At 47.3% G+C, this 24,661-nt stretch overlaps 1 protein-coding gene across 5 annotated transcripts in view; it reads left to right on the top strand.

The window, feature by feature from the left end:
• The window catches only part of COL15A1 (collagen type XV alpha 1 chain), a 131,075-nt gene that overhangs the window by 43,749 nt on the left and 62,665 nt on the right, over positions 1 to 24,661 (top strand). For all 5 annotated transcript variants that reach the window (XR_004443649.1, XM_033237989.1, XM_033237990.1 and 2 more), the window contains 7 exons: positions 1,270 to 1,817; positions 3,001 to 3,075; positions 4,860 to 4,940; positions 10,800 to 10,947; positions 14,660 to 14,772; positions 17,242 to 17,376; positions 18,682 to 18,834. Coding sequence is in view for 4 of the 5 variants with exons in the window: in XM_033237989.1 (XP_033093880.1) it covers positions 1,270 to 1,817; positions 3,001 to 3,075; positions 4,860 to 4,940; positions 10,800 to 10,947; positions 14,660 to 14,772; positions 17,242 to 17,376; positions 18,682 to 18,834 (1,253 nt within the window). In the remaining variant the exon portion in view is untranslated. The remainder of the gene's footprint in view (positions 1 to 1,269; positions 1,818 to 3,000; positions 3,076 to 4,859; positions 4,941 to 10,799; positions 10,948 to 14,659; positions 14,773 to 17,241; positions 17,377 to 18,681; positions 18,835 to 24,661) is intronic.

Raw genomic sequence — 24,661 nt, 5'->3', positions numbered from 1 at the left:
TGGGGAAAATAGTTGGATGGGCCAACATTCTTGAGCCTGGGGTCTTTTTCAGGACACCATAATGGAACCCCATCATTTCTCCCTGCAAGGTGTGGTGGCATAGCCTCTGGGGTCAGATGCTCTGGGTTTGAAACCTGCATGCAACTTACCTTGAGCAAATTTGTTAATTTCTCTAAGCCTCAGTTTTCTCAGAAGTAAGCTGGGGTAACAGTACCTAACCTCATAGGCTTGTTGTGAGGATTACATGAGCTAATGTATGTAGAGAGCTTAGAGCAGGGCCTGGTACAGAGAGAGTGTAGGGAATGTGGATGATGATGATGCTGATGATGATGGTGATGATGATGATGGCGGTGATGTCAAAGGCAATGACGATGCAAATTTCAATTGCTCTGAGGCCTGGGAGCACTTTACTCTGTCCCTGATTTTCCCCTCACACTGGAGGGACTTAAACAATAGACCTCAAAACAAAACAAACCTATCCAGTTTTTTTTTTTTCTTTTTCTTTTTCTTTTTTTTTGAGATGGACTTTCTCTCTGTCACTGAGGCTAGAGTGCAGTGGTGCAATCTCGGCTCACTGGAACTGCCACCTCCAGGGTTCAAGTGAATCTCATGCCTCAGTCTCCAAAGTAGCTGAGATTACAGGCATGTGCCAGCACACCTGGCTAATTTTTGTATTTTTAGTAAAGTCAAGGCTTTACCATGTTGGCCATGCTGGCCTCGAACTCCTGACCTCAAGTAATCCGCCCGCCTAGGCCTCCCAAAATACTGGGATTACAGGTGTGAGCCACCATGCCTGGACCCTATTCAGTTTTATAGTGGGGAAAAAAAATCTCCAAGTTGATGGGGGAACATTATATATTCTAGGGATTACTCATAAGCGTTTTCTAAACTGCAGGTCATGAACTTTTAGTGGGTTACAAAATCAATTTAGTAGTTCATTACCAGCATGTTTTTAATAAAATGAAACAGAAAAAGAATAATTAAATGGAAAGAAAAATATTTGAGTGCCTGGTGAGTATTAAAAGCCAATCGTGTTCTATGAAACTTTTGTTTCAGTGTTACAGATGTCTGTCTACACGTGTGTATATTGGGTTGCAATGTAAATGCATTTCTTATTGTGAGTCATTGTCAAAAACGTTTGAAAAACAACCATTTAGGAACTACAGTTTCAGTGGGGTTCCTGAGTGATCTTGTGACTGCATTTCTTCCTCATTTTCAAGCAAAGTGGAATATACCTGTAAGGCATGGTCTCTCTCTCCCTCCCTGCAGAGTCTGCTTCCCAAAGTCACCTGGACCTCACGCAGCTCATCGGTGTCCCGCTGCCCTCATCTGTATCCTTTGTCACAGGCTATGGTGGCTTCCCGGCCTACAGCTTTGGCCCTGGTGCCAATGTCGGCCGCCCAGCCAGGACTCTCATCCCATCCACCTTCTTCAGGGACTTCGCCATCAGCGTCATGGTGAAGCCTAGCAGCACCCATGGTGGTGTGCTCTTCGCCATCACTGATGCCTTCCAGAAGGTCATCTACCTGGGCCTGCGGCTCTCAGATGTGGAGGACGGCCACCAGCGTGTCATCCTCTACTACACGGAGCCGGGCTCCCACGTGTCCCAAGAGGCTGCTGCCTTCTTGGTGCCCGTGATGACCCACAGGTGGAACCGTTTCGCTGTGATTGTCCAGGGTGAGGAAGTGGCCCTCCTCGTGGACTGTGAGGAGCACAGCCGCATCCCCTTCCAGCGGTCCCCCCAGGCTTTAACTTTCGAGTCCAGCGCTGGAATCTTCGTGGGCAATGCAGGAGCTACAGGACTTGAGAGATTCACTGTGAGTCAAAGTCCCACTTCAGGTAGACCAGGGAGGTAGATGATCAGAGACTCACCATGCAATAAATGGAGCAACTATTATTGTTAGTATTTTATTCTTATGTCCTCAAAGAGGCATGCGTGTTATGACTTGAAATAACACTAGGCCTGGAACCCCAAAACCTAGATTTTCATCCTCAGTTTTCAACTTATCTTGTGGATTTGAGACAGTTATCTGGATTCTCTGATCCTCTCTGTTTCCTTACCTGTAAGTGGAGATAAGAAAGCCTACCCCACAGGCTTGTAGGTCAAATAAGATAACCTGTGTGAAAATACTTTGTACGTTTTAAGATTTTATATAAAAGAGCAAGGTTTGTTATAGCCCTAAATGGTTTGATCTTTGGATATGGGTGGCAATTGCACTTAAGTAATTTCTGAAAAGGTGGGATACACTAGAATACCAGAGTGAGAGGTAGCTTTTCCCTCCTTCTAGGCAATGTGCACTTAAAAAAAATTAAACTGACTTTACTATCAAAATGGGCTTTTATGAATAAGGCATTCTAAAGATCACTAAGTTATTGTAGGTACTCATTTAGTCAGCACACGTATTTACTGATGTCTCATTGGTGAACAGGACAGCACCATGGGGTGGAGTCTGGGTTTATCTGGAGTAGAGTGAAAGACATTGGAGAATGTTAAGAAGTTAAAATCCGACGGGCAATTTCTAAATGCTCACTTTGGGAGCCTCGTGGAGAGGAAGCTGTCAGGTGTGGGGAGAGGGGATGAGAGTGGAGGCAGGGAGGCTGCAGTAGCAGCCCTTCTTGGGATGGGGCCTTCAAACCCAAAAGCGTTGAGCTGCAGGGGAAAGAGCTTTCTGGGAGAGGGAGACGTGTGTTTCAGGGCCTGCCACTGACCAGCTGGGGACCTGGAGACAGGAGGCTGCTGTAGTGTCCATACTTGAACACCATGCTCCCCAAGGACCTCTCTGGCCCAGGGGTCAGTATGATACTGGCCCACGAAGAATCCCCCCATAATTGAGAGTGGGCCAAGAGGTGGCCTGGCTTTGTGGTTGAGGCCACAGGCCATACATCCTCACTCCCGTGCTTTTACCTGTGCTTCTCCATTACAAAAACAATCATGTCTTCCACTGGCAGTCATGCTGTGAACATGCAAACCATGGCTTCTGATCCCTCTCTTTTCCCCAGGGCTCCCTCCAGCAGCTCACTGTGCACCCTGACCCCAGGACTCCCGAGGAGCTGTGCGACCCTGAAGAGTCCTCGGTGAGCTCCCCTACTATCCCACAGCGGGCCCTGCAACCCCAGTAGCTGGGGCCTGGGGAGGGCTGGATGCCCAGACAGTGGCGTGGAGTTTCTGAAACCTCTCATTTTGGCAAGTGCTGCCTCAAGTCCTATTTTGGGCTTTTGGCGTGATTTCACTTTTTAAAGAGCGTCAGCCATCTCTGGTGCGGGGAGCTGTGTTTCTTATAAGGTGTCAGGATCTTCCATGGCTGTGGCCGTCAATGGCCTGCTTTCCTGCCTTCTTGCCAAGAAATGGTGTCAGGATTCTAAAATCAAAGTTAAAACTGAGATATTCTGGGAGTAAATTCCCATAAAAAACGATCCTCAACTTAGCTTTTATGCTTGGCAAATGATTTCGTTCCTAAGCTGGTGGGCAGGAAAAAAAAAGATGACTCCTTCTTCCTTCCCTCCTTCCCTTCCTCTAAGGATTGACTGAGCACCTACTGGGTGGCAGCCCTGGGTAGGTGCTGGAGATAAAGGGATAACTGGGAACTGTTTAATAAGCTGCTCATATGCACTTCCATACCAAAATACAGTGGCAGAGCAGAGTGTGATGAGAACACGGGGAGATCCTCAATCCAAACTCAACGTGTCAGGTGGGAGCAGAAAGAGGAAAGAGGTGGAACTTGAAAGGAGTTAGGGAGCAGGTGATGCCTGAACAATGACAAGGGTGAGGCCTCCCAGGGAGAAGGGGTCCCAGGATGCAGTCAGAGGCGAGCAGAAGGTAGCACATTCCTACAATTCCGGTTGCTCTTTGGGTGGCGTCAACCCCGCAACAGAACATAAATTGATCTCGTTAACTTTGTGAAAAACAAAATGCTGTGGATTCTGTTGGAAAGCCCCTGAGAAGTGGCATTTGGGCCTGTAAGAATGCCTGTGTTCCATGAGCCAGTGGTCCCAGCCTGACAGTCATGTGTCGCTGATTAGTGTAGTCTCGTGTTCGTCTCTGCATTGCCATTAATACTGAAAAAGTAGAAACAACCCAAGGGTCCAAGAACAAAGGACTGGTCACAAAATTACAGCACTCGGGCTCCTTGTCTGCCTTTAGGAGGCTAGTTAGAAAGATTAGGTAACGCCAGGAAGTCATGATTCGGCTGTAATGGTTCCCAGAGCAAGATTCCAATGACAGCCTCACAAAGGTTGGGAGAGTGGTGGGGACCTGGATAGAATGAAAGACAATACGTTAGAGTGTAAAATGATTGTGTATTTTGTTAGAGCAATAAAATGTGGAAAGAAATATAATGAACAACCAGGCTAGGTGCAGTAGCTCACGCCTGTAATCCCAGCACTTTGGGAGGCCGAGGTGGGTGGATCACTTGTGGTCAGGAGTTTGAGACCAGCCTGGCCAACATGGTGAAACCCCGTCTTTACTAAAAATACAAAAATTAGCCAGGGGTGGTGGTGCGTGCCTGTAATCCCAGCTACTCGGGAGGCTAAGGCAGGAGAATCGTTTGAACCCAGGAGGCAGAGTTTGCAGTGAGCCGAGATCGCACCGCTGCACTCCAGCCTGGGTGACAGAGTAAGAGGGACCCTGTCTCAAAAAAATAAATAAATAAAATAAATAAATAAAACAAATAACCAACCACGCACACTGCACACACGCTGTCTCCTTAACCCCACTCTGTCTCTGATAGACACACACACATACACATACGGTTCCTCTGTAGGAGAGTCGGTTTGTCAGTTTCTGTGACTTTCCCAGTTATCCAACTCTTATGGGCCCTGCCCACTCTGCCCAGTATGTGGCACAGTTTGTCTCCACACAGGCATCTGGAGAGACCAGTGGGCTGCAGGAGGCAGACGGAGTAGCTGAGATCTTAGAAGCCGTCACCTACACTCAAGCCCCGGTGAGTACTGGGATGCTGTGCCATGTGATCTTGGTCAGCTTTTAACAGGCTGAGAATTACTAGAGGGACCCCAGAGCCCTGGGTCTGACCTCTTTGTTTTCAGACCTGTGAGCTTAATCGTTGACTCATCTGGGAAGGTCAGGAAAGTACCAACCAATGGGCCCTTTGCAAAATCCCCTGGTGAACTGGAACACCAGCTCCCTCAGTGCCACCCTGTGTTCGTGACCATCAGAGGGCTGTCAAGGGCAAGCACTGTGCTCTATTGCTTTGGAACCTTGGGTAAAAAGCCTGTGGCCTTGGGTAACTTACTCAACCATTCTGAACCTCAACTCCTCTTCCAAGAATGGTGATTCTAATAGCCCGGTCTCATAGGTTGTTTCCAGGGTTAGATGATGAAGTGCAGGGACAAGCCTCAGCCCAGCATCTGGCATGAGAGAAACGGCCCTGAACGATGGCTCTTGTTACATTTGCTCAGGCCTCCAGCTGTGAAAGCACAGTCAGGACCCTAGTCTTGTGAGTCACAGAGTCCTCCAGGGAGCTCATTTCTGACGCATGGGAAAGGCAATCCTAACTTCCAGTGGCCTGGACCTCTTCCCTCCTGGGGATGCACCCTGTGGCTGAGACGTGGAAGTGGTTTTGAAAGCACTGAGTCAGACTGTGGGGACTATGGGGACACCCAGGAGCCTGTTTTTAATGAAAACAGCAAGCAGCAGCGGAGTCACTAAATACAGCAGAGCTTCAGCCGTCTCCTTGCCTGGTTGGGCTACTTTGTAAACTCATCTCTAATAGAAGAAATCAGGGAAATGGAAATAAGGCAATGGCTGGAGATTTCAGACCTTGGGCAGCAGGGCTGTGGATGCAGCAGAGCTGTGGATGCAGCAGAATAGAACTAGAGTCTGTTAGCACTGGAAGGACCTAAAAGTCCTTCTGTACATCTCTCTCTGTACAGAGGTGTACAGAAAACTGCCCTTTGTATACAAACTCAGCAAACCAAGGCCCAGAGAGGGGAAGACACTGACTCAAGGGTGTGTGGGCAGGACTGGGTTAACAGCATGAGTCTCCTGATGGCCATCCATGGGGTCATGGCCTGGGTGGTATTGCAAAAGTCCATCTCCAGGATGGCAGCCAACTCTTGGCCAGCTGGGATGAAGGAAGTCAAGGGTCCAAGTTGCCTGCCTACCTAGTGATTGGGGAGGGCAACTACTTTGGGTGGTGTGGCTATCCTGTGTGCCCATCAGCCCTTGGCCATCCCACTGGCATGTCCCAATCTGGGGCAGCAGGGCACAGAGTGGCCTTCACATCTGATGCTGCCCTGTGCACCAGTTCACAATTCACAGTGAGGCCAACTTGGGCAGAGGTGCCAACAGCCCAAGGTGGCCCTGAGAGAGGGACAGAAAAGGAGAGTGGGGTTTGAGCCTGAGGTGATCACCTCAGGATAGGGAAAGGAGTAAGGCAGAAAAGCTTGGGATGGGGCACTGGAGCTGGACAACTTTGGACAGAGGTAGAGAAGTGGGAGGGGAAGGAAGAGAACTGGCATTTCTTGATACCACTGTGTACTTGGTGCTATTGTATACATGATTTCACTTTTGTTTCTTGCCACCCTGCAAGGTAGGTGGCATCAGCCCAATTGTGCAGATTCAGAAATGAATGCCCAGGAGGTGGGGTGGCTCTGCCAGGGTCACAGGGTAGTGAAGTCAGGACTCAAGCCAGGCCCCACTGACTCCCCAGCCTTGGACCCTCCCCAGGACCATGGCACTGCAGGCACTGGGGCAGATGTGGGGCACGTGTCAGCCAAGGGGGGCTACGAAATCAATCCCCAGACTCACTGGAAAAGTGAAAAAGAAAGAGTTGTTGGTGATTTGATGGACTTGGTGGCCTCTGGGGAACCTCAAACACTTTCTTTCCAGGCTTCCCCAGCCCCACTTTTCTCAGTGGTTTTATGGGAACTGGTGCAAATCAGAGTTCCACCAAGCGTGAATCCCAACTCTGCCACTTACTGACTCTTGACCTTGAGCAAGTGACTTAAGCTCTCCAAGGCTCAGTTTCCTCCTTGGTTACAATACAGCGGACCTGCCTCACAGGGTTAGTGTGAGAATTAGACGAATTGCCCTGTGCAAAATGCTTGGACAGTGTCTGTTGTTGCTACTGTTGACCAATGGGTTTGTTGTGAGGATTAAGGGAGGTGATGTGATGTGTCAGAGAGCAGCTCAGGGCTGGACTCAGCACCGGGCGTGGTACAGATGCCTTGTTCCCCTTGGGGCCTCCTGGTTGGCCGGTGGCTGGGGCTGACAGGCATGCCAAACCCCTGTGGCTGCCTTCAGTTATTAAGGGGATTCCCCTGGGCTGTGCCTCGAGGCCTGGCGGTCCTGACCTTAACTTGTCTGCTCCTGATCATCAGAATGCCTTCCCTGTGCGCCCGTCTGTCTGCGCCACAGTTCACGCGCTTCCATGTGCTTCCATTTCCTTTAGTCTCATTTGCAGGGAGGTGTTTGGGGTCTCTTCTACATAGGAGGGCACTGAGGTCATGGAGATGATTGCTGGAGGCTACCCAGCCTGAAGGTGGCAGAGCCAGGTCTCCAGCCCAGGGTCCAGAGTGCACTCAGTCATGCCACCCCTGAGCTGGGGACTTCCCCCTTTTAACATCTCCTGGAAGGGCTTTATGGCTTTTTTCAGCAGCCACCCTCTAGGACGGGGAATTTCCCTCTTCAGCTCAGACAGTCCCCCTCCCTCCGCCTTGTCTGTCTGGCTTCTTTCTTGGAATGAATCTCACTTCCCCATCCTCAGCCTTTCCAGCCTGCCACCCTTTAAGACATGAGCCATCGCCAGTGAACTGAATCGCAGACTTTCTGAGTGGACGGGGACTAGAAAGTCTGCCCCTCCTTGCTCTCTTTCCCATTTAGGGTCGGGGTCCTTGCTATCCAATTCTTTGCATTTGCAGAAAGTTCTATGCTGTTGGAATTAACATCCCTATGGTTCTCAGCCCTGGCTGTGCATCAGGGTCATTTGTGTGTAAGTGTGTGTCGGGGGTGAGGGTGGCATGGGGGTTTGGGGAGGCACTGTGGGTGGGGTTTGGTCTTTAAAAGCAGATTCTTGCCTGGGCTGCAGACCTGGATGTTCAACTTCAGTAGATCTGGAGTGAAAGATCCTAGAATCTGTATTGACAAAAAGCTCTGCAGGTGATTCTGGTCCTCAGCCAGGGCCTCTTTCCCAACCACACCCAGATGCTCACAGTTCTCTGGACAGACCAAGCACATTCTCCCCTCCATGGCGCCTTAGTTCCTGCAGTTCTGTTTGCCTGGAGGGCTCCTCCCAGCTCCCCTTTCTGCCTGGCAAGTTCCTACTTAGCCTTCAGGCTCCAGTCCACATCCTCTCCTTGGAGGCCATTGTTTAGCTAAGCCCCCTCCTCCCTCTTGGCTCTCACTCCCGCCATCCCATGCATCACACCTAATCGTGGTTTGTTGCGTCTGGTCTAGGTCTGGGGCTTCTCCATTGCCTGACAACTTGAGGACAGACACTCTGTCTTAGTTATTCATTTCTGTGTCCCCAGTGCTCAGCCAAGGACCTGGCACACAGTAGGGCCTCTGGAAATATGTGCAGAATGAATAAATCTGATTGTGTGTACGTGAGCCTGGGCTCAGCAAATTGCAACACTTTTAATAACAATTCTTGGACTTGAGATTCCTATTTTGTCACAGGCCACACTGGATCGCCATCCACGTTGACCTCTGAAAACCAAAGCCACCTACTTGAGGCAGGTCCTGTGACCCTCACTCCTGAGGGTCAGCTCACCAGAACCACGCCCTGTCCTTGCAGGGGGCTTGGGATGCCTTGTTGGGAGTTTGACAAAAGAAGTTTTTGGCTGATGGGATGGATCCCAACTTCAGCCACCCTGAGTTACAGAGCTCATCCCCCATCCTGTTGTCTTCCTGTGTTTCCCGAACCCTCACCTGCCCTGCCTGCCTCATCCCAAAGCCCAAGTGCCTTATAGAGCACCTTTGCTACCAGCCACCAGCAGCCTCACTCCAGACTAGAGATGAGCATTCAGGGGCTTGAGCATTGGTTCCTGAACCAGTGATGGAGTGGCTTTTGCCTTGATCCCTCACAGGGAGAGGAGAGGAACCTCCTGGGCAGGGGTCTTTATCTACCCTGCTAGATGAACATCCATCTGGGTGAGATGGGGACATCCCACCTGGTCTTGTTCACAACCTTCCCTGGGGAGGTACCTGCTCTGTGCTCCTACTGGTGCCCTGGTTCCTGCCTTGTGGACTTCTTTAGTGCCACCTCCCAGTCACCTCAGCTCCCCTAGTCCATGATCACACTGCCACCAGCGAGGACTCTCTAAAACACACAGCTGCCCCCACTACTTCCTTGCCCGATGCTCCCCAGTGGCTGCCTGTGACCCTTGGGTTCAAGCCCATTCTTCTCCCCATAGAACCAGACCCTCCCTCTCCCTGCCTGCCTGGGCTCTGTTCCACTGCTTCCCTCCTCAAGCCCTGGGCTCTTGCCAAGCTCAAGTTGCCAGGCCCTGACTTCCATCAACCCTCCACCCCTGTGTTCTGAAACCCTGCTCATTCTCCAAGGCCCAACTCCTTAAAGCCTTTCCTCCCACCTCCACCCTGAAGATTTTACAGTACAATAGAATTCATGGTGATTGTCTCTGGGTGTTAGGACTCAAGGTGATTTCTCTTTTTGCTCATCTGCACTTGCAGTGTTTTCAATAATGAATATGGAATATTTCTGTACTAAACATAAAGGTGTGCATAGCCCTTCCGTGCATTTTCTATTTCCTGCCTTCAAGTAGTTCTTTATTGTCCTCATTTTTACAGAGGAGGAAGCTGAGGCTCAGTGAAGCTCCATGACTTGCCCAACATAACTGAGCTTATAAGTGGAGAGCTGGGATTTGATCCAGGTCTGACTGTAAGAACTGAACTATTAAATTCTAAATTATGGAGCTTCTAAGAATCCTCCTTGTTCCATGGACCAGAAATTTATTGATTTACTAGATTCTGAATTAAGGAAACAACCTTCTGTTATTAGTCAGGATAGGTAAGTGATGCTGCAGTAACAAATTAACCTTAAAATCTTAGTACCTTACAAAACAAAGATTGGTTTCTTGTTCATACCACGAGTTCAACACTGATCCACAGGATTCTTCCATGCATCCCCAGCCCCTTGAGCTTAGAAGGCGATATGGCTATCTGAATGCTGACGAGCCCTGGGTCCCGTGAGCTGCTGCTTGGGTCCAGGGGTGATGTCGTGACTTTCAGAGCCCATGCCAGGATTTCTGCCTAGATCACTGATGTGCTCTGTGTTTCTGTTGGGTTTTTGTTTGTTTGTTTTTCTCTAGTTGGTAATGTTGGTTAAGACACTGACTGGCTTTGGGAAATCCTATGTAGATGCCGAAGTTTCCTTGGAAGGGATCATACCCATCTTTCATTTTCATAGGTGTTTATGATTAGTGCACATCTGGCATCGAATTTATATGCAGTTCCTGGTTCATTCATTTGTTCACTAATTCATTTAATCATTCCCTCATCTAACAGATCTTTAATGGTCACCTCCTCTGGCTGATCTGGGATTTGGGAATCACGGAAATATGATCCCTGTGCTCAGAGAGCTTTGGCTGAGATGAATAGTCTGACTGTTAACTGAACAGAATCTAATGACCTCTAGTAGGCACCTCTTTCAGGCCCTGGGAGGTACAGCCATTGCCCAGGTAGACACCAAGCGGGGCCAAGCTTTCCCCTTGGTTTATTCAGCATCTTGTGCATATATTATTTTCTCCAATGATATTCACTGTCACTTCTTCTGCTTTACTGCCAAGTACATCATTTTGCGTCTCATTTTTCCTCCCTTCAGCCCAAAGAAGCAAAAGTTGAACCCATAAATACACCTCCAACTCCATCCTCCCCCTTTGAGGACATGGAACTTTCTGGTGAACCTGTACCTGAGGGGACCCCGGAAACCACCAACATGAGCATCATCCAGCACAGCAGCCCTGAACAAGGCAAGTCCAGATGCACATGCCTACATAGTGGCCTTTTATTGGGTGATTACTATGTGTCCAGCTGGGGCCACATATGTAACATACAGAATCTCATTTAACCTTCCCCTCAACTCTTTAAGAAAGGGTGAGAACCACCCTCATTTTACAGACAAGATGAGGAAATTGAGCCACAGAGAAGTTAAGTAACCCAGCCAGGAGCAAACGGCTTGTGAATGGCAGAGCTGGCATTTGATCTCAGATAGCAGAGCTTCTAACCCCCAGATCTGGAGCTTCTGACTCCCAGACTCTACCCCTTCTGGGGTTTAACAGAAAAGTTTGTAACAATCCTTGCTGTTTGTTGAATACCTACGGTGTGCCAAGTGTTTGGATATTTTGTCTCCAACACTGACAGCATACCGCCTACTCAATAGCACTAGCCACTATTTTATAGGTGGGAAAACCAACACTTGGAAAAGCTAAGTCCAGAGTCCCCACCCTTTCTGACTTTTGTCACAAACTCCCCAACTCTCAGAGGATCAGCTAAACTCCTGTGTGGCACAAGTGAGAAACTGATGGCCAGAGAGGGGCCAGTTACCCAGCAAGGCAGCAGCAGTCCCTAGGAGAAGAGCTGGTCCCCTGGCTGCCCATCCAGGGCTCTGGCCCCTGTCTCTTGTCCCCCTACCCGTGCAGAGGAGCACTGGCAAAAGCCCAGGCATCAAACACTATCCCCAAGCACTAGCTTGGCATATGCCCAAGCCCTGAGATCGCTTGTGGTTACTGTCATTTCTCAGAGGGGCCGTCACTTCACACTGAAGATGTAAGTACAGGATCATTCCTGGCAGCACTGTTCTCAGGAACAAAAACAATCCAAACTGCCCATAGTAGGGATTGGTCGAGCAATTTTATTTCATTCATACATACAGCCCTGACATTGGTGATACAGATCTGATTTAATGACCCAGGGACATGCTCGTGGTATAGTCCACCAAAAAAGCAAATTCCAAAACTATGTGTCTATGACCCTAATTTTGAATATGTTATTTATATCTATTTACATATAGCTATGTAGAGTGATGTGTGTATGTATTAGATACATCACATATTAGATGTAATATTCATCAAAATGTTATAAGCAGTTATCTCTGAGTGGTAGGATTATGGATGGTTTTTACTTTCTTTATTGTACTTCTGTATTTTACTAATACAAGTCTTCTACAATAATATGTATCACTATTCTTTTTGGTTCTGTCATCAGTTAATGAGTGTTATTTTAACAACTAAATTTGGGGAGTCTGTGGGTCAGAGAAGGTATAGAGAACTGGAGAGAAAAAATTGTAGGATAATTTAATAACGTCATGACAGAGCCAAGGAGGCTGGGTGTTGCTGTGGAAATACTGCCCGCTGGGGAGGGTCAGACAGCTTGGAAGGAGGCCCTGCCTAGCTCCCTATTTGCTGTCGGCCTGGGGCAAGTTGCTGATCAGTTTCCAAGCTTCAGATTCCTTAGCCGTCCTCTGGGAGCGTGAACAATCCCCGCTACCGGGTGGATGAGAGGGCTGAATCTGGCCGCCGTTGTGGAAGTGGTTTCTGAATTGCGAATGCTTTTCTCAGGGGTGGAATTAGGATCTCTGAGCAAGGGGGTAAGGCGAAGGGGCTGGGGCGAGGACTTTCCTAGACTGAGGAGATGAGGTCCACGTGGGGACTGGGCTCTGATCCCAATGCAGCTCGCCTGTTCCCGGTATCAGCCACACTCCTTATCTAGCAGACAAAAGGTCAGTCGAAAGCAACGGAGCTAGCCAAATTGTCCTTTTCTTCTTGATGTGTAGACAGCCTGGATGGTGGTAGAAAGCAAAGCACCTAGTATTTGCATTTGGAGCTTCCCTGACGCCATCTTGGCCCATGGAAGGGGCCACCCCACCTCCTTCGTCCCAGGGGTCAGGCCTTGGAGACCAGGCAATCAGCTGCTTGCACGGCACCCCCTGGTGGTCAGAGCAGGGAGGACGCGCATGCTCGACCCGTGCTGGCCACTTTTCCATCACAGGATGGGACAGGAGTGGATAGGGGGGCAGAGTCCTTTGGAGGATTTCGCACCTCCCCCAGAGTTATTGTGACCATGGGACCTGCGTGAGCACAGCGTGTATGGGAAGGGCCTGGCCCAGGGACAGGCTGACCTGGCTTCAGGGCCCTTCCCAGCCTCAGTCTCATTCCCGGGGTTAATACTGAGGTGTTAATGTGTGGATCCGACAGGACACACCTGTTACAGGGTGATAGTGGGATTTCCACCCAGGATCTGCCCACCTGCAGGAAGGTGGTGGGAGGGGTCCTGGTGGGCAGGACAGGTGAGCCAGCAGGAGGGTTGCTGAAGGGAGTGCATGGGACAATGTTGGCATTGGCCCAGCCATAATAGGCATGCAGTCATGGTAGTACAATTTTTTTTTTTTTTTTGAGATAGGGTCTTGCTCTGTTACCCAGACTGGAGTGCAGTGGCATAATCATGGCTCACTGCAGCCTTAACCTCCCAGACATGAGCTCCCTCCTCAGGCTCCTGAGCAGCTGGGTCTACAGCCACATGCCACAATGCCTGGCTAATTTTTTTTTTTTTATTTTAGTAGAGATGGGGTCTCGCTATGTTGCCAAGGCTGGTCTTGAACTCCTGAGCTCAAATGATCCTCCTGCCTCAGCCTCCCAAAATACTGGGATTACAGGCATGAGCCACCATGCCTGGCCAATGAATGACTTCTCTTTGTTTCAAAACTCCATTTGCTTCTTCTTCTTTTTTTTTTTTTTTGAGATGGGATCTCACTCTGTTACCCAGGCTGGAGTGCAGTGGTGCAATCTCAGCTCTACAACCTCTGCCCACTGCAACCTCTGCCTCCTGGGTTCAAGTGATTCTCCTGCCTCGGCCTCCCAAGTAGCTGGGATTACAGGCATGTGCTATGACACCTGGCTAATTTTTGTATTTTTAGTAGAGATGGGAGTTCTCCGTGTTGGTCAGGCTGGTCTCGAACTGCTGACCTCAAGTGATCTGCCCACCTCGGCCTCCAATTCCAGGCTGCTTTTTAAATTGCAAAGGAAATATATGCATGTGGGAACAATTAAATTAATGCTCGGTTGTATAAACCAGAAAAATAATAGTTTCCTCTTCTTAAACTCCTATCTTCTGGAAAATAACAGTACTAAACACTGTGGTTTAGCCAAGTATATAAATATATAAGCACATACATATACATATATATGTATATATTATATACGTCATATAGTAATCATTACATAACATGAATATTATATATATAATAATGATAAGACATCTATACTCATACTTTTTTTCTATTTTACACACATAAAACCATATCAACCATGAACATTTCTCAATTGCTTACTATATGCCAGGGGCTGTCCTCAATGCTTTATTTGCATTAGCTTACTTAGTTCTTGTGACACATAGTACTCAAAGCAACCCTGTGAGGTAGGAATTATTGCAATTCCCCATTTCTAGATAAGGAACTTGAGGCAGAGGTTGAGCGACTTGCCTGCAGGTGGTGCCAGAGCCTGGAATGAAAACCACACATGCCTTGCCATGTATGTTGTTCTGCAACTTGGTTTTTTTTTTTTCCGCCACTTGACTCTGTGTCATGGTATCTGAACATCTTTCCAAGTTAGTTGGTGAAGAGATACCTCATTCTTTTCCAAAACTGCAAAATGTAGTTATTGATAGCAGAATGCCTGCTTCCTGTAGGGTCTGGTGAGATCCTGAATGACACACTGGAGAGGATTCATTCTGTGGATGGTGACCCCATTACTGACAGCGGCTCAGGGGCTGGGGCCTTCCTTGACATAGCTGAAGAAAAGGTGAGTAGATGGTAAATTTCATTTGATTAGTCAGTAATAGACTTGTTTCCTTATTTCAAACTTGATGATGATTTTATTGGGCACCAGAGAGAACCACAGGATTTTGGTTGAACAGCATCAAGATTGCTTCTGTCCTCATGGTACAGAGGAGGTCGGAGTCCCAGGGCCACAGAGGCTCTCCAGGGATGCACAGAACTGGTGGGGGATATGCGGTGCAAGCTTGTCCTCACATTTGCCTGTGATGAGTGTCCAGGCCTCACCAGCGCACACCCGCCCTCCTGCTCAGTTGTGAAGACACATAGCTTTATCAACCCTCTGAGTCTCCTTCAAGACGGAATCAGATTAACTGCAGGCGCATTCATGCTATTGTTTGGTAATTGGCTTTTACACCTGCGAAGCCAGTTTTGAAATGCTGGGCTCCCTAGGGTGCAAAATTAAAGCATAAATAGTTTTCTCACAAGGGCTCCTGCTGAAAACCCACAATGCCAGCTCATTCCTTCCATTCTCCTGGGATGAAAACTTCGGACAGTTCTCACAGCTCTCTCAGTCACTATCTGGTAACAGTCAATTTTCACAGATATTTAAAAGTCAAGCCCAGCATAATATCAAAAATTCAACAAAATTACAAGCAGTTTCCCCTCTTCTATACTCACGCCTGCTATAGACTAGGAACCTGCCAGGAAAGGGAAGCGTGGTTAGGGGTTTCCTCTCTATTTTCTTTCTTCTTTCTCCTCCTTATCCTCATGACCTCCCCATCCTCTAGAGCTATTTTTAACATCTACAGGGGCTGGCCCACCTGGAGAAATGGGCACAGTTGTATTGGGCTGGTCAAATTGTGATCTGGGCTTTTGGTGTGGAAGATGCCTGATTGTTGGAACTCTCTCTTATGGGGGCTTTTGTGGTTCCTGGGAGGGCTTCCTGCAGGGGATCTAGGATCAAAGTTCCATAGTTGGCCTTGTAACTTCTGCCCGGGCTCCCACCCCATACAGGGTGCCCGGATCTTCTGCATGTCCCTTTGACTACAGCCCATTTCAGCCAGCAACCTTTGAAGAGATTTTATCTTGTCTATCTCCAGCAAAGCAACTGCAGGACAAATACCCCTCCCTTCTCCATCCGCCTCCCCTCCTCTCCCCTTTCCCTCTCACCTCCTCTTTCCCTCCTCTCCGCTTTTATTTTCTCCCCTCCTCTCCCCTTTCCTCCCCTCCCCTTCTCTTCCCACTTCCCTCCTCTTCTCTTTCTCCCTCACCTCCCCCTCCTCTCCTCTCCCCTTCCCTTCTCTTCCTTTGTCCCTCTCTCCCAACTCTGAATCTAAACGGCTTCCTCTGTGTTGTCACCCTGGAGAAAATCACACACCAGTCCCTGAGCCTCCCACATTCCAGGAAATACATACCCAGCTCACCAAATGGTCTGGAGTGAGGAGAGGGGAGGAGAAGAGCCGCAGAACACTGGAAATTCTTTCCAAAGGAATTCTTGCTCTCCAGGCACTCATCCCCAAAATGAGTCCTGTGCGGTTTCTGACACAGCCTGGAGGTAGGAGATGGGCAGGAGCTGGTAGAACAGGTGCCATTTCCTTGTCTTAGCATGGGGAGATTACCTGATGCCTGTGAACTTGCACTTGCCCTTTGGGGCTTTAGCTGACGCTGAGTCAGAAAGGGTCTCATTTTAACATCCTGGGACCTCAACTTTCCTCTAACTGATTTTTGGAACAGTAATTCTGCAATGATTTATTATGTTTTATGAAAAAGGGGCTCTGTGGTCAAATGACTTTGGGAAAAGCTGTATTCTACATCCCTCTTTTTATAGATTCTGAGAAATCCTGCAGCAAGGAAACCTTTTTAACTTTGATTAGCCTAGTGTTTTTTGTAACCAAAAGAACCATATTTTTGCAATAGATAAGTAAACAAACATTGGGAAATGAAGATAGGACATATTTGCTGTCACCAGCTCCAAAGCTGCTCTCTCTTTCCATTTCCCCCACTGCTATGAAACCTTTAGAGAATCTGCCCGTGCATTCCCAAAGGAAACTGAGTCACAGGGAGAGAGAAGAAGCAGGAATGTCTCTGTCTCCCAGTCTAGAGAAGGCTGAGGAGGACAGAGGTGCTGCCTACACATTTTTGAAGCATTGTCATGGGCAAAGACATTGTCTAATGCCTTCTGGATGGGTGTATGGGGAGGTCACAGGGAGGCAATGGGTCTCAGTAGAAGTATCTAGAGCTAGACCCGGCTGACTCAGGAGCAGTGATTTCCGTGTTAGTGGAGGTGCAGACACAGAATCGAACACCAGACATAGGTGCCTTGGCGGTCTTTCCCATCCCTGGATTTATGAAACTATAGATGTGAAAGTCCTTGAGGGAAAGAAGCTACAGAAATGCAGGTGGCTGGAGGAGGCTAGGCAGTCTGTTCTCTCCAGCCACAGGCATGTTGGTGGGAGCCCAGAGACATGGTCTCCTCTGATGCCTTTGTTTTCAGAATTTAGCAGCAACAGCAGTGGGGCTGGCCGAGGTGCCCATCAGCACTGCTGGAGAAGCAGAGGCCGGCAGTGTGCCCACCGGGGGACCGACCCTCTCTGTGTCTACCCAGAACCCAGAGGAAGGGGTCACTCCAGTAAGTAGCTCAGAGTGCAAACTCCCCTTCACCTGTGTCTGGGGTTGGGGGTTGTGTTGGGTGGGAGCAGTCGCTGGCTTTCCCTATCTGTCTGCGAAACATAGTGACAATCTCATGGGGCAGTTCTGTTGGAGTAAGCACTAAATAGCATTGACCCATTCAGTGGCGGTGTGCAGAGTGCTACACTGTGCTGGGCACTAGGCCTAGTTTCAGGGATGGATAGTAAATAGGATAGACCTGATTCCTGAAGACAGCGTGGTAAGAGGGGCTGTGGTCAGTGGTAGGTGAAGCATAGGATGCTCTGGGAGCACTGAAAAAGGGGCCTAGAGCCCAGATTGGGGGCACAGAAGTGCCCTCGGGAAAGGATGCTGAAAGCGAGCCTGAGAGGGTAAGTAGAAGTTGCCTAGCAGAGGGGGTAAAACAGATATTTCAGCAAGGTGGGCAGGCAGGAGCAAAGAACTGGAACCTGAAGAAGGGCAGCATACCTGCAGGGTGAAGCGTGAGCCAGGGGTCAGGGAGAAGTGTCTGGAGAGGCTCTAAGGACACAGAGAAGATTAGCAGTAATAGGGGGTCACTGAAGGGTAAGAAACAAGGAATGGATGTAGCCAGATTAGAATTCCAGAAAGATAAGCCTGACTACTGAGAAGAGAAAGGGTAGGGAAGCAAACTTGGAGAAAGAGGCCGGGCTTGGGGGCTGTGTTGGAGTTTGGGTGAGTGGTAGTGCCAGCCTGCTCTGGGGTGTGGCCAACAATGTCAGATCCTCCCAGAAGTCCCAGTGAGCAAGGGACTGAGAAACATCCATTGAATTTGTCCATTCACAGTGAGTGGCCTTGGGGAGAGCAGCTTCAGGGCTGTCGGAGCGGTGGAAGCCAGATGGCACTGGGCTAGGAAGAGAGTGGGACAGGGAGTGGTCCACGAGGGTAGACTGCTGCTTCAACAAGAAATCTGTGGAGTCCGAGGACCTAGAGTTTTGTTTCAACACAGTGACTTAAGCAGCAGTAGCTGCACTCTCTGATTAGGGGACAGAGCTTGGAAGGGCTACTGGTGAGCACATGCCCCTCGGGGTTGGCAGGGAGAGCTGATGGCACACCACACAGGTGGGATGCTGGGGTGGTCTCGCAGCTTGGGTGGTGTGAGGAACCCAGGCTTCTGTATTTCTGTCTGTTGTCTCACTGTGGGTTTCCAGGTGAGGTGAGGTCTTGGTGTACAGGTGCTTTGAGGGGCCCCGGCCATCTGTTCCTCACCACAGGGTGGTGGATCAGCATCATGGGTCACTGATGTGGTTCCTGCTGACTTTCTATTCAGGGTCCAGATAATGAAGAGAGTTTAGCGGCAACAGCAGCAGGGGAGGCCGAGGCACTCGCCAGCACACCTTGGGAAGCAGAGGCCAGTGGTGTGCCCCCGGGGGAGCCGGACCTCTCCATGTCCCCCCAGAGCCTCGGAGAAGAGGCCACTGTGGTAAGGACTGTATAGTGCCCAGAGGTCGAGGTCATGGTAGGAGCAGCTCCTGGCCTTCTTAGAGTGTGGGGCTCCTACTCAGCAAACCCATGGGAGCCTGAGGCAGGGGGATCTCTGACCAACTACTCACTCGGGGGTGGAGTTTGCCAAGGCCTGGGTGAGTGTGGTGAAGCCCCTGGAGGTCAGTGGGCAGCCGGGCTCTGGGGATGGGTGGAGAGGTGGGGTGTGTCCCAGGGCTGCGTGCAGGACCCCGCTGCCTCCATCCACAGGGAGCGGGAGCCAGAATGGAGGAGTGGCGGGCTCCTGGAGGGCGGTGGGGGTCAGGCTGCAGGCGGCAGGCCCCAGCAGGGATCAGAGGTCACGACCAGGCCTTCCCAGCCCTCTTCTTGTGCAGCGCACACTGTCCAGCTCCTGAAGGCAGGGCACATCATCCCAAGGCACTCAGCCAGTCTGTCCCTGTGCTGTCTCTACTATGGGTGCCCTCAAGTTCTTCCAGCTCAGCTGACTCAAACGTGAACTCCTCCTTTCCATTCCTCCTATGTTCACACCTCACATGAGTGGAACCATCATCCTCCAGTCGCCTAATCCAGAATTGTCTTCTCTCTTCCTTAAGTTCTACATCCCATCAAGCGTCAAGTCTTGTTAACCTTTCTGCCCAAACACATCGTGAATCGCCAGCTCTGTCCTTCTCCAGTGCTGGCCCCTGCACTGAGCTGCTGTGTCCCCAGCCCAGGCAATTGCTAAGGGCCCTGTCTGGCAGTTCTATGGATTCTTTCAGTGAACAAAGTGGTCTTCTCCGTCTCCTTCTTCTTCCTCTTCCAGTTGTCCTTACCTTTCTCCTCCTCCTCTTCTCCACCCCCTCCCTTTCCGCGTCCTCCTCTTTCGTTAATGTCTAGGCACTTATGACACATTGGGAAAGCCATGGATCTGATCCCAGTTCTACCAAGTCTTAGCGTAGTAGAAACTAGAATTTGACCAGCAGAGTTGTCTGAAAATAGAAGAGCTGTCTGTAGAGGTGGTGAGATCCTAGTTACTGAAGGTGTATAAGCTGTAAACCAAAGACTATTTGAAACAAGTCTCAGTCAGTTTGGTAAGTTTATTTTGCCAGGGTTAAGGATGCACTCGTGACACAGCCTCAGGAGGTCGTGATGACATGTGCCCAAGGTGGCTGGGGCATAGCTTGGTTTTATGCATTTTAGGGAGACATGAGACCTCAATCAATATATGTAAGTTGTACATTGGTTCTGTCCAGAAAGGTGGGACGACTCAAAGTGGGGAGGGTGCTTCCATGTCATAGGTAGATAAGAGACAAACGGTTGCATTCTTTTGAGTTTCTGATTGCTTTCTAAAGGAAGCAATCCGATATGCATTTATCCCACAGAGCAGAGGGATGACCTTGAGTTCTGTCTGTCCTTTGTCTATAAGGAATTTCTTTAAGGACAAATTGTGAGGGAGGTATGTACCTTTCTTATCTTAGTATGTATCTTTTAAAGGAATAGAATGGGAGGCAGGTTTGCCCTAAGCAATTTCCATTTTCATTTTTCCCTCTGGCTTAGTGATTTTGGGGTCCTGAGATTTATTTTCCTTTCACATTCCCCCCTTTTCTTTTTAAAATCTTTGAGATAGGCCGGGCGCGGTGGCTCAAGCCTGTAATCCCAGCACTTTGGGAGGCCGAGACGGGCGGATCACGAGGTCAGGAGATCGAGACCATCCTGGCTCACACGTTGAAACCCCGTCTCTACTAAAAAATACAGAAAACTAGCCGGGCGAGGTGGCGGGCGCCTGTAGTCCCAGCTACTCGGGAGGCTGAGGCAGGAGAATGGCGTAAACCTGGGAGGCGGAGCTTGCAGTGAGCTGAGATCCGGCCACCGCACTCCAGCCTGGGCGACAGAGCGAAACTCCGTCTCAAAAAAAAAAAAAAAAAAAAAATCTTTGAGATAAAACGTTTTAAAGAAAATGAGTCTCTAGTCTCAGGTTTTGTTGATTTCTCATGGCTAGGATGGTTTATTCGTAGACAGGTAGGTCCCATGTTATTAGGAAAGTTCATTTTTAGCAGGTTGTGAAGTCTCATGCCCTACAACAGAAAATAGGGGGAGGAAGGGAGAAAAACAACAAATAAAAAAAGAAGAACAATCATGGAAAATTGATATAGGTCATATTACTCTGAAGTCCATACATCAGCAGGCAGGTATGAAAGTGGCTTATTATGTAAATAGGTTGCTGTTATTTTCCTCTGAAGTTTAAGTTGTCTAGCTTCAGTTCGCAGGGCTTTAAGAAAGCATGGCTTAATTTTAGTGATTTCAAAAATGGGGGGAAAAAGGAAAGTAAGAAGAAAAAAAAAAAGAAAACATTATTTTGGAGACTTGTAGCCAGGACAAATGTTAGAATTCAGTCCAAACTGTAGAAAATAATAAAAATTGAAAAACATTAGGCAAGACCAAAATCTAACAACAGATGTTCTATAGTTTATTTTAAAACATAATTTTCTCTTTCCAGTCCCATTTTCACTAAAGAAAAAAATCATAGGACAATTTCATTTGCAAATTAAGTTTTAGTCTTATTATACTTGGCCTGAGTATTTGCATAAAGTCAGCAAGAATAGTTATTTGCCATATAGGCTCCTCTTTTTTTTTTTTTTTTAATTGACTTTGCTGGAACTTTATTCTGTAAAGAATCTCAGATTTGACTTTAATGCCTTAAGGACAGCCCATGCCTGCAAATACCTGTATTAATTGGGTGAAGTCCTCACCTTGAGGTCTCAAGAAAACTTGGGGCTCCTGGACCTGTCAGAAAGTGACATTCTTTACTTACCACAGGTCAGAGATTGTATAGACAAGGTATGAGGCCAGCTTTCCTAAGGGACTTTTATTGGCTCTATAAATCAACTTTGGTTCCTTAAAGGAGTCTGTATCTGATAGCATGCCATTCCAGTCAAAACCATGGTAAAATAACCAGTGATCTGTTACATGGTAAAATAACCAATTGTGCTCTGTTACAAAAGAAAACAGATTGTTTTCACACTTACACAAATAACTATATTATTAATACAACTAATTAACAAATTTTTGGAGAGATCAGGTAGAAATATGCTCCAAATTTTGTTTATATGAGTATATTTTACTCTTTTTTTTTTTTCCTGAGGCTGAGTTTCTCTCTCATCTGCCAGGCTGGAGTGCAGTGGCACGATCTTGGCTCACTGCAACCTCCGCCTTCCAGGTTCAAGCGATTCTCATGGCTCAGCCTACAAAGTAGCTGGGATTATAGGCATGTGCCACCATACCTGGCTAATTTTTGTATTTTTAGGGGAGAGATGGGGTCTCTGACCATGTTGGTCAGGCTGGTCTTAAACTCCTGACCTCAGATGATCCACCTGCTTCAGCCTCCCAAAGTGCTGGGATTACAGGCGTGAGCCACTGAGCCTGGCTACTCAATTGTTAAAAGCTGTAAATAGCTCGAAAGATAAGTTTTCTTGTCTCTGATAAACAACAACAACAACAACAACAAAAAGGATCAGCAATGTTTTAAGCAAAAAGTTATAAAAGGATTTTCAGTCTTCTAAAAGTCCACAGTTAGCTCCTGTTCCGCATGTTATTCATAAGCATTTCAGCTATCCATCGGAGTCTTGGAAGTTTTGTCTATTCTAGCATCACAATCTTCAAAACTTGCATTCAAGGGCACCTGTCAAGAGTCCTACGCTGATTATAAAACCACTTTTTGAAAGCGATAAAAGCAAAACAACTGTGGATGACAAAAGTGTTAAAACAGTCATAGTTAAAGACACAATTGACAAGGAAACTTGGTTACTTCTGTGGCATACAGCAATTTTACATAATAATTACTACTGATAACATATGCTAAAAGAAATCAGAATCACAGGAATTTCATACAGTTCTGAGCACATACTAATAACACATTTATGTAAATATAATCTGAAGAAGGTTAAACATTGCTTCATATTTGAAAATACTTCCTGTATGATTTTATTATATCAAATAAGCCAAATATGTCTCTTCTGGACTTCTGGGGACTAATAGCTCAGAAGAAAAGTTTTCTTGGTTCTGAAAAATCAAAAAATTAATGGGACTTAAATTAGCATTTGACTTTGGAAAGTTTGTCAAATTTAAAAAGTATAAAATGCTTGATATCACAAAATAGGATCAGAGGTCGTTGTAAAATAAGTCATTCATTTAGCCAAAGTGATACCTCAAAGATATCAAAAAAAAAAGGCAAAAATATTTATTCTTTGAGAGAGGAGATTGATTTCTCAAACAGCCCTATAAAAACAACAGGAGGCCAATTAAATTTGTTTTTCAAAATTTTTTAAACAATCTATAAATTTTTAATCATCTTGACCATAAGATATAATTTCCATAAGCCTTTTTATAACCTTTATAACCTTTATTAAGGAGTGGGTTAATGCTCCAAGAAAACCTTGTCAATCTGACACAGGGGCCCATATGCTGGTCTTGCATCAGCATGCCTTTGACATTAATGGTTAATTTACAGAGAAACTAAATTTACTTTATCTCTCAAAATCTGCCCTTATAATCTCATGTGCCCACCTCTTCCGCAATAGTCTTTGGACCTTGAGGAGTTGAATAGCTTTAATTTTTGGCCCTATGTCTCACAAACACAGTTTATTTTGGTTGACATCTTCTACCAGATCTGTAGGTGAAGCTTTAACTGCTGTCAGTGTTGAAGATTTAGCAGGACTTGGTGTCCTTCTTAAACCCAGGAATCAAAGCCCTGTAACTTAATGGCACAAGTACTTTAAAAGCACATACAGCAATGTAGAGCACCTGATATTGTCACTGTTCCGGGCGCCACTATGTAACCTGCCATGATCCCTGGTGGAGTGAACAAACAGGGGCAAATGTGGAAATAAAAGACAAGAGACAAAAGAGTATATTTGGAAGAAGGGGTCAGGGGGAACCTTGCCTCTAGTGGACAAGGGCTCTGAGCTTTACACAGCCCTCCTAATGAGCCCTCCATGTCTCATTAGGTAAAAGAGACAGTGAGAAGCGGGGTGGAAGAAGGGATCAACTGCTCAGTCCAGAGTAGGCTGGCAAGACTGCATTCCTCAAACAACAGACTCTAGATGTCACAGTAGATAACCTCGGCATCAGGGAGTTATTGCCTCCAGCAAACCTGTCAGCAGAAGCAGTCGTGAGTTTGCTCACATCCTGCATTCGTGATAAGCAGTTTGCTGTTTGATCATATAGTCTCCAGTGGAATGCTGAGTTGGTCACGTCCCATGGGCCTTCAGTTTCCTGCACGGAAAGTTATATGGATGTAATAACCTTAATTAAAAAATATATTCTTTTTGTTAATCTAGGTCTTTTCTAAGCAAACTAAAACTTAGTAATAATGACATAGGAATTATTTAGATAAAGTGTAAGATCTGTTTATTAGGCCAGTTACCCAAAGGCAAAAGAAAAGACCTTCTGCAGTGTGACTGCCGTTCCCTATGGGGAATATTATGTTGGAAGAAAATACTCCTTTTAGATCTCTAAGATGAAACATTTTTTTTAGTGTCAGCCCACAACAGTTAGAACCAGAGGGGAAAAAAATCTTACAGGAGCTGAAAATGAGTTGAAGGTTAGTTATTATTTCAGGCCTTTTAAAAGGGGAGAGAAAACAGAAAACAGCAAGATGCAATAAAAGTCGAACTTTGCATAAAAAAAATTATAATGCCTTGTACTTTATTAAGAGTAAAGCAATACCTTAAGAAAATTTTGTAGTTCAAACCAATTCTTTAGTGTATAAGTGGTTTTTTTAAAAATCAAAACCCAATATCTGGAAAGACCATTTTAAGTAATTTCCCTTT

This window comes from Trachypithecus francoisi, unplaced genomic scaffold, assembly GCF_009764315.1.
Source record: "Trachypithecus francoisi isolate TF-2019V2 unplaced genomic scaffold, Tfra_2.0 Lachesis_group16, whole genome shotgun sequence".
Taxonomy (NCBI): domain Eukaryota; kingdom Metazoa; phylum Chordata; class Mammalia; order Primates; family Cercopithecidae; genus Trachypithecus; species Trachypithecus francoisi.
This window is presented reverse-complemented; position numbering and strand designations above follow the sequence as displayed.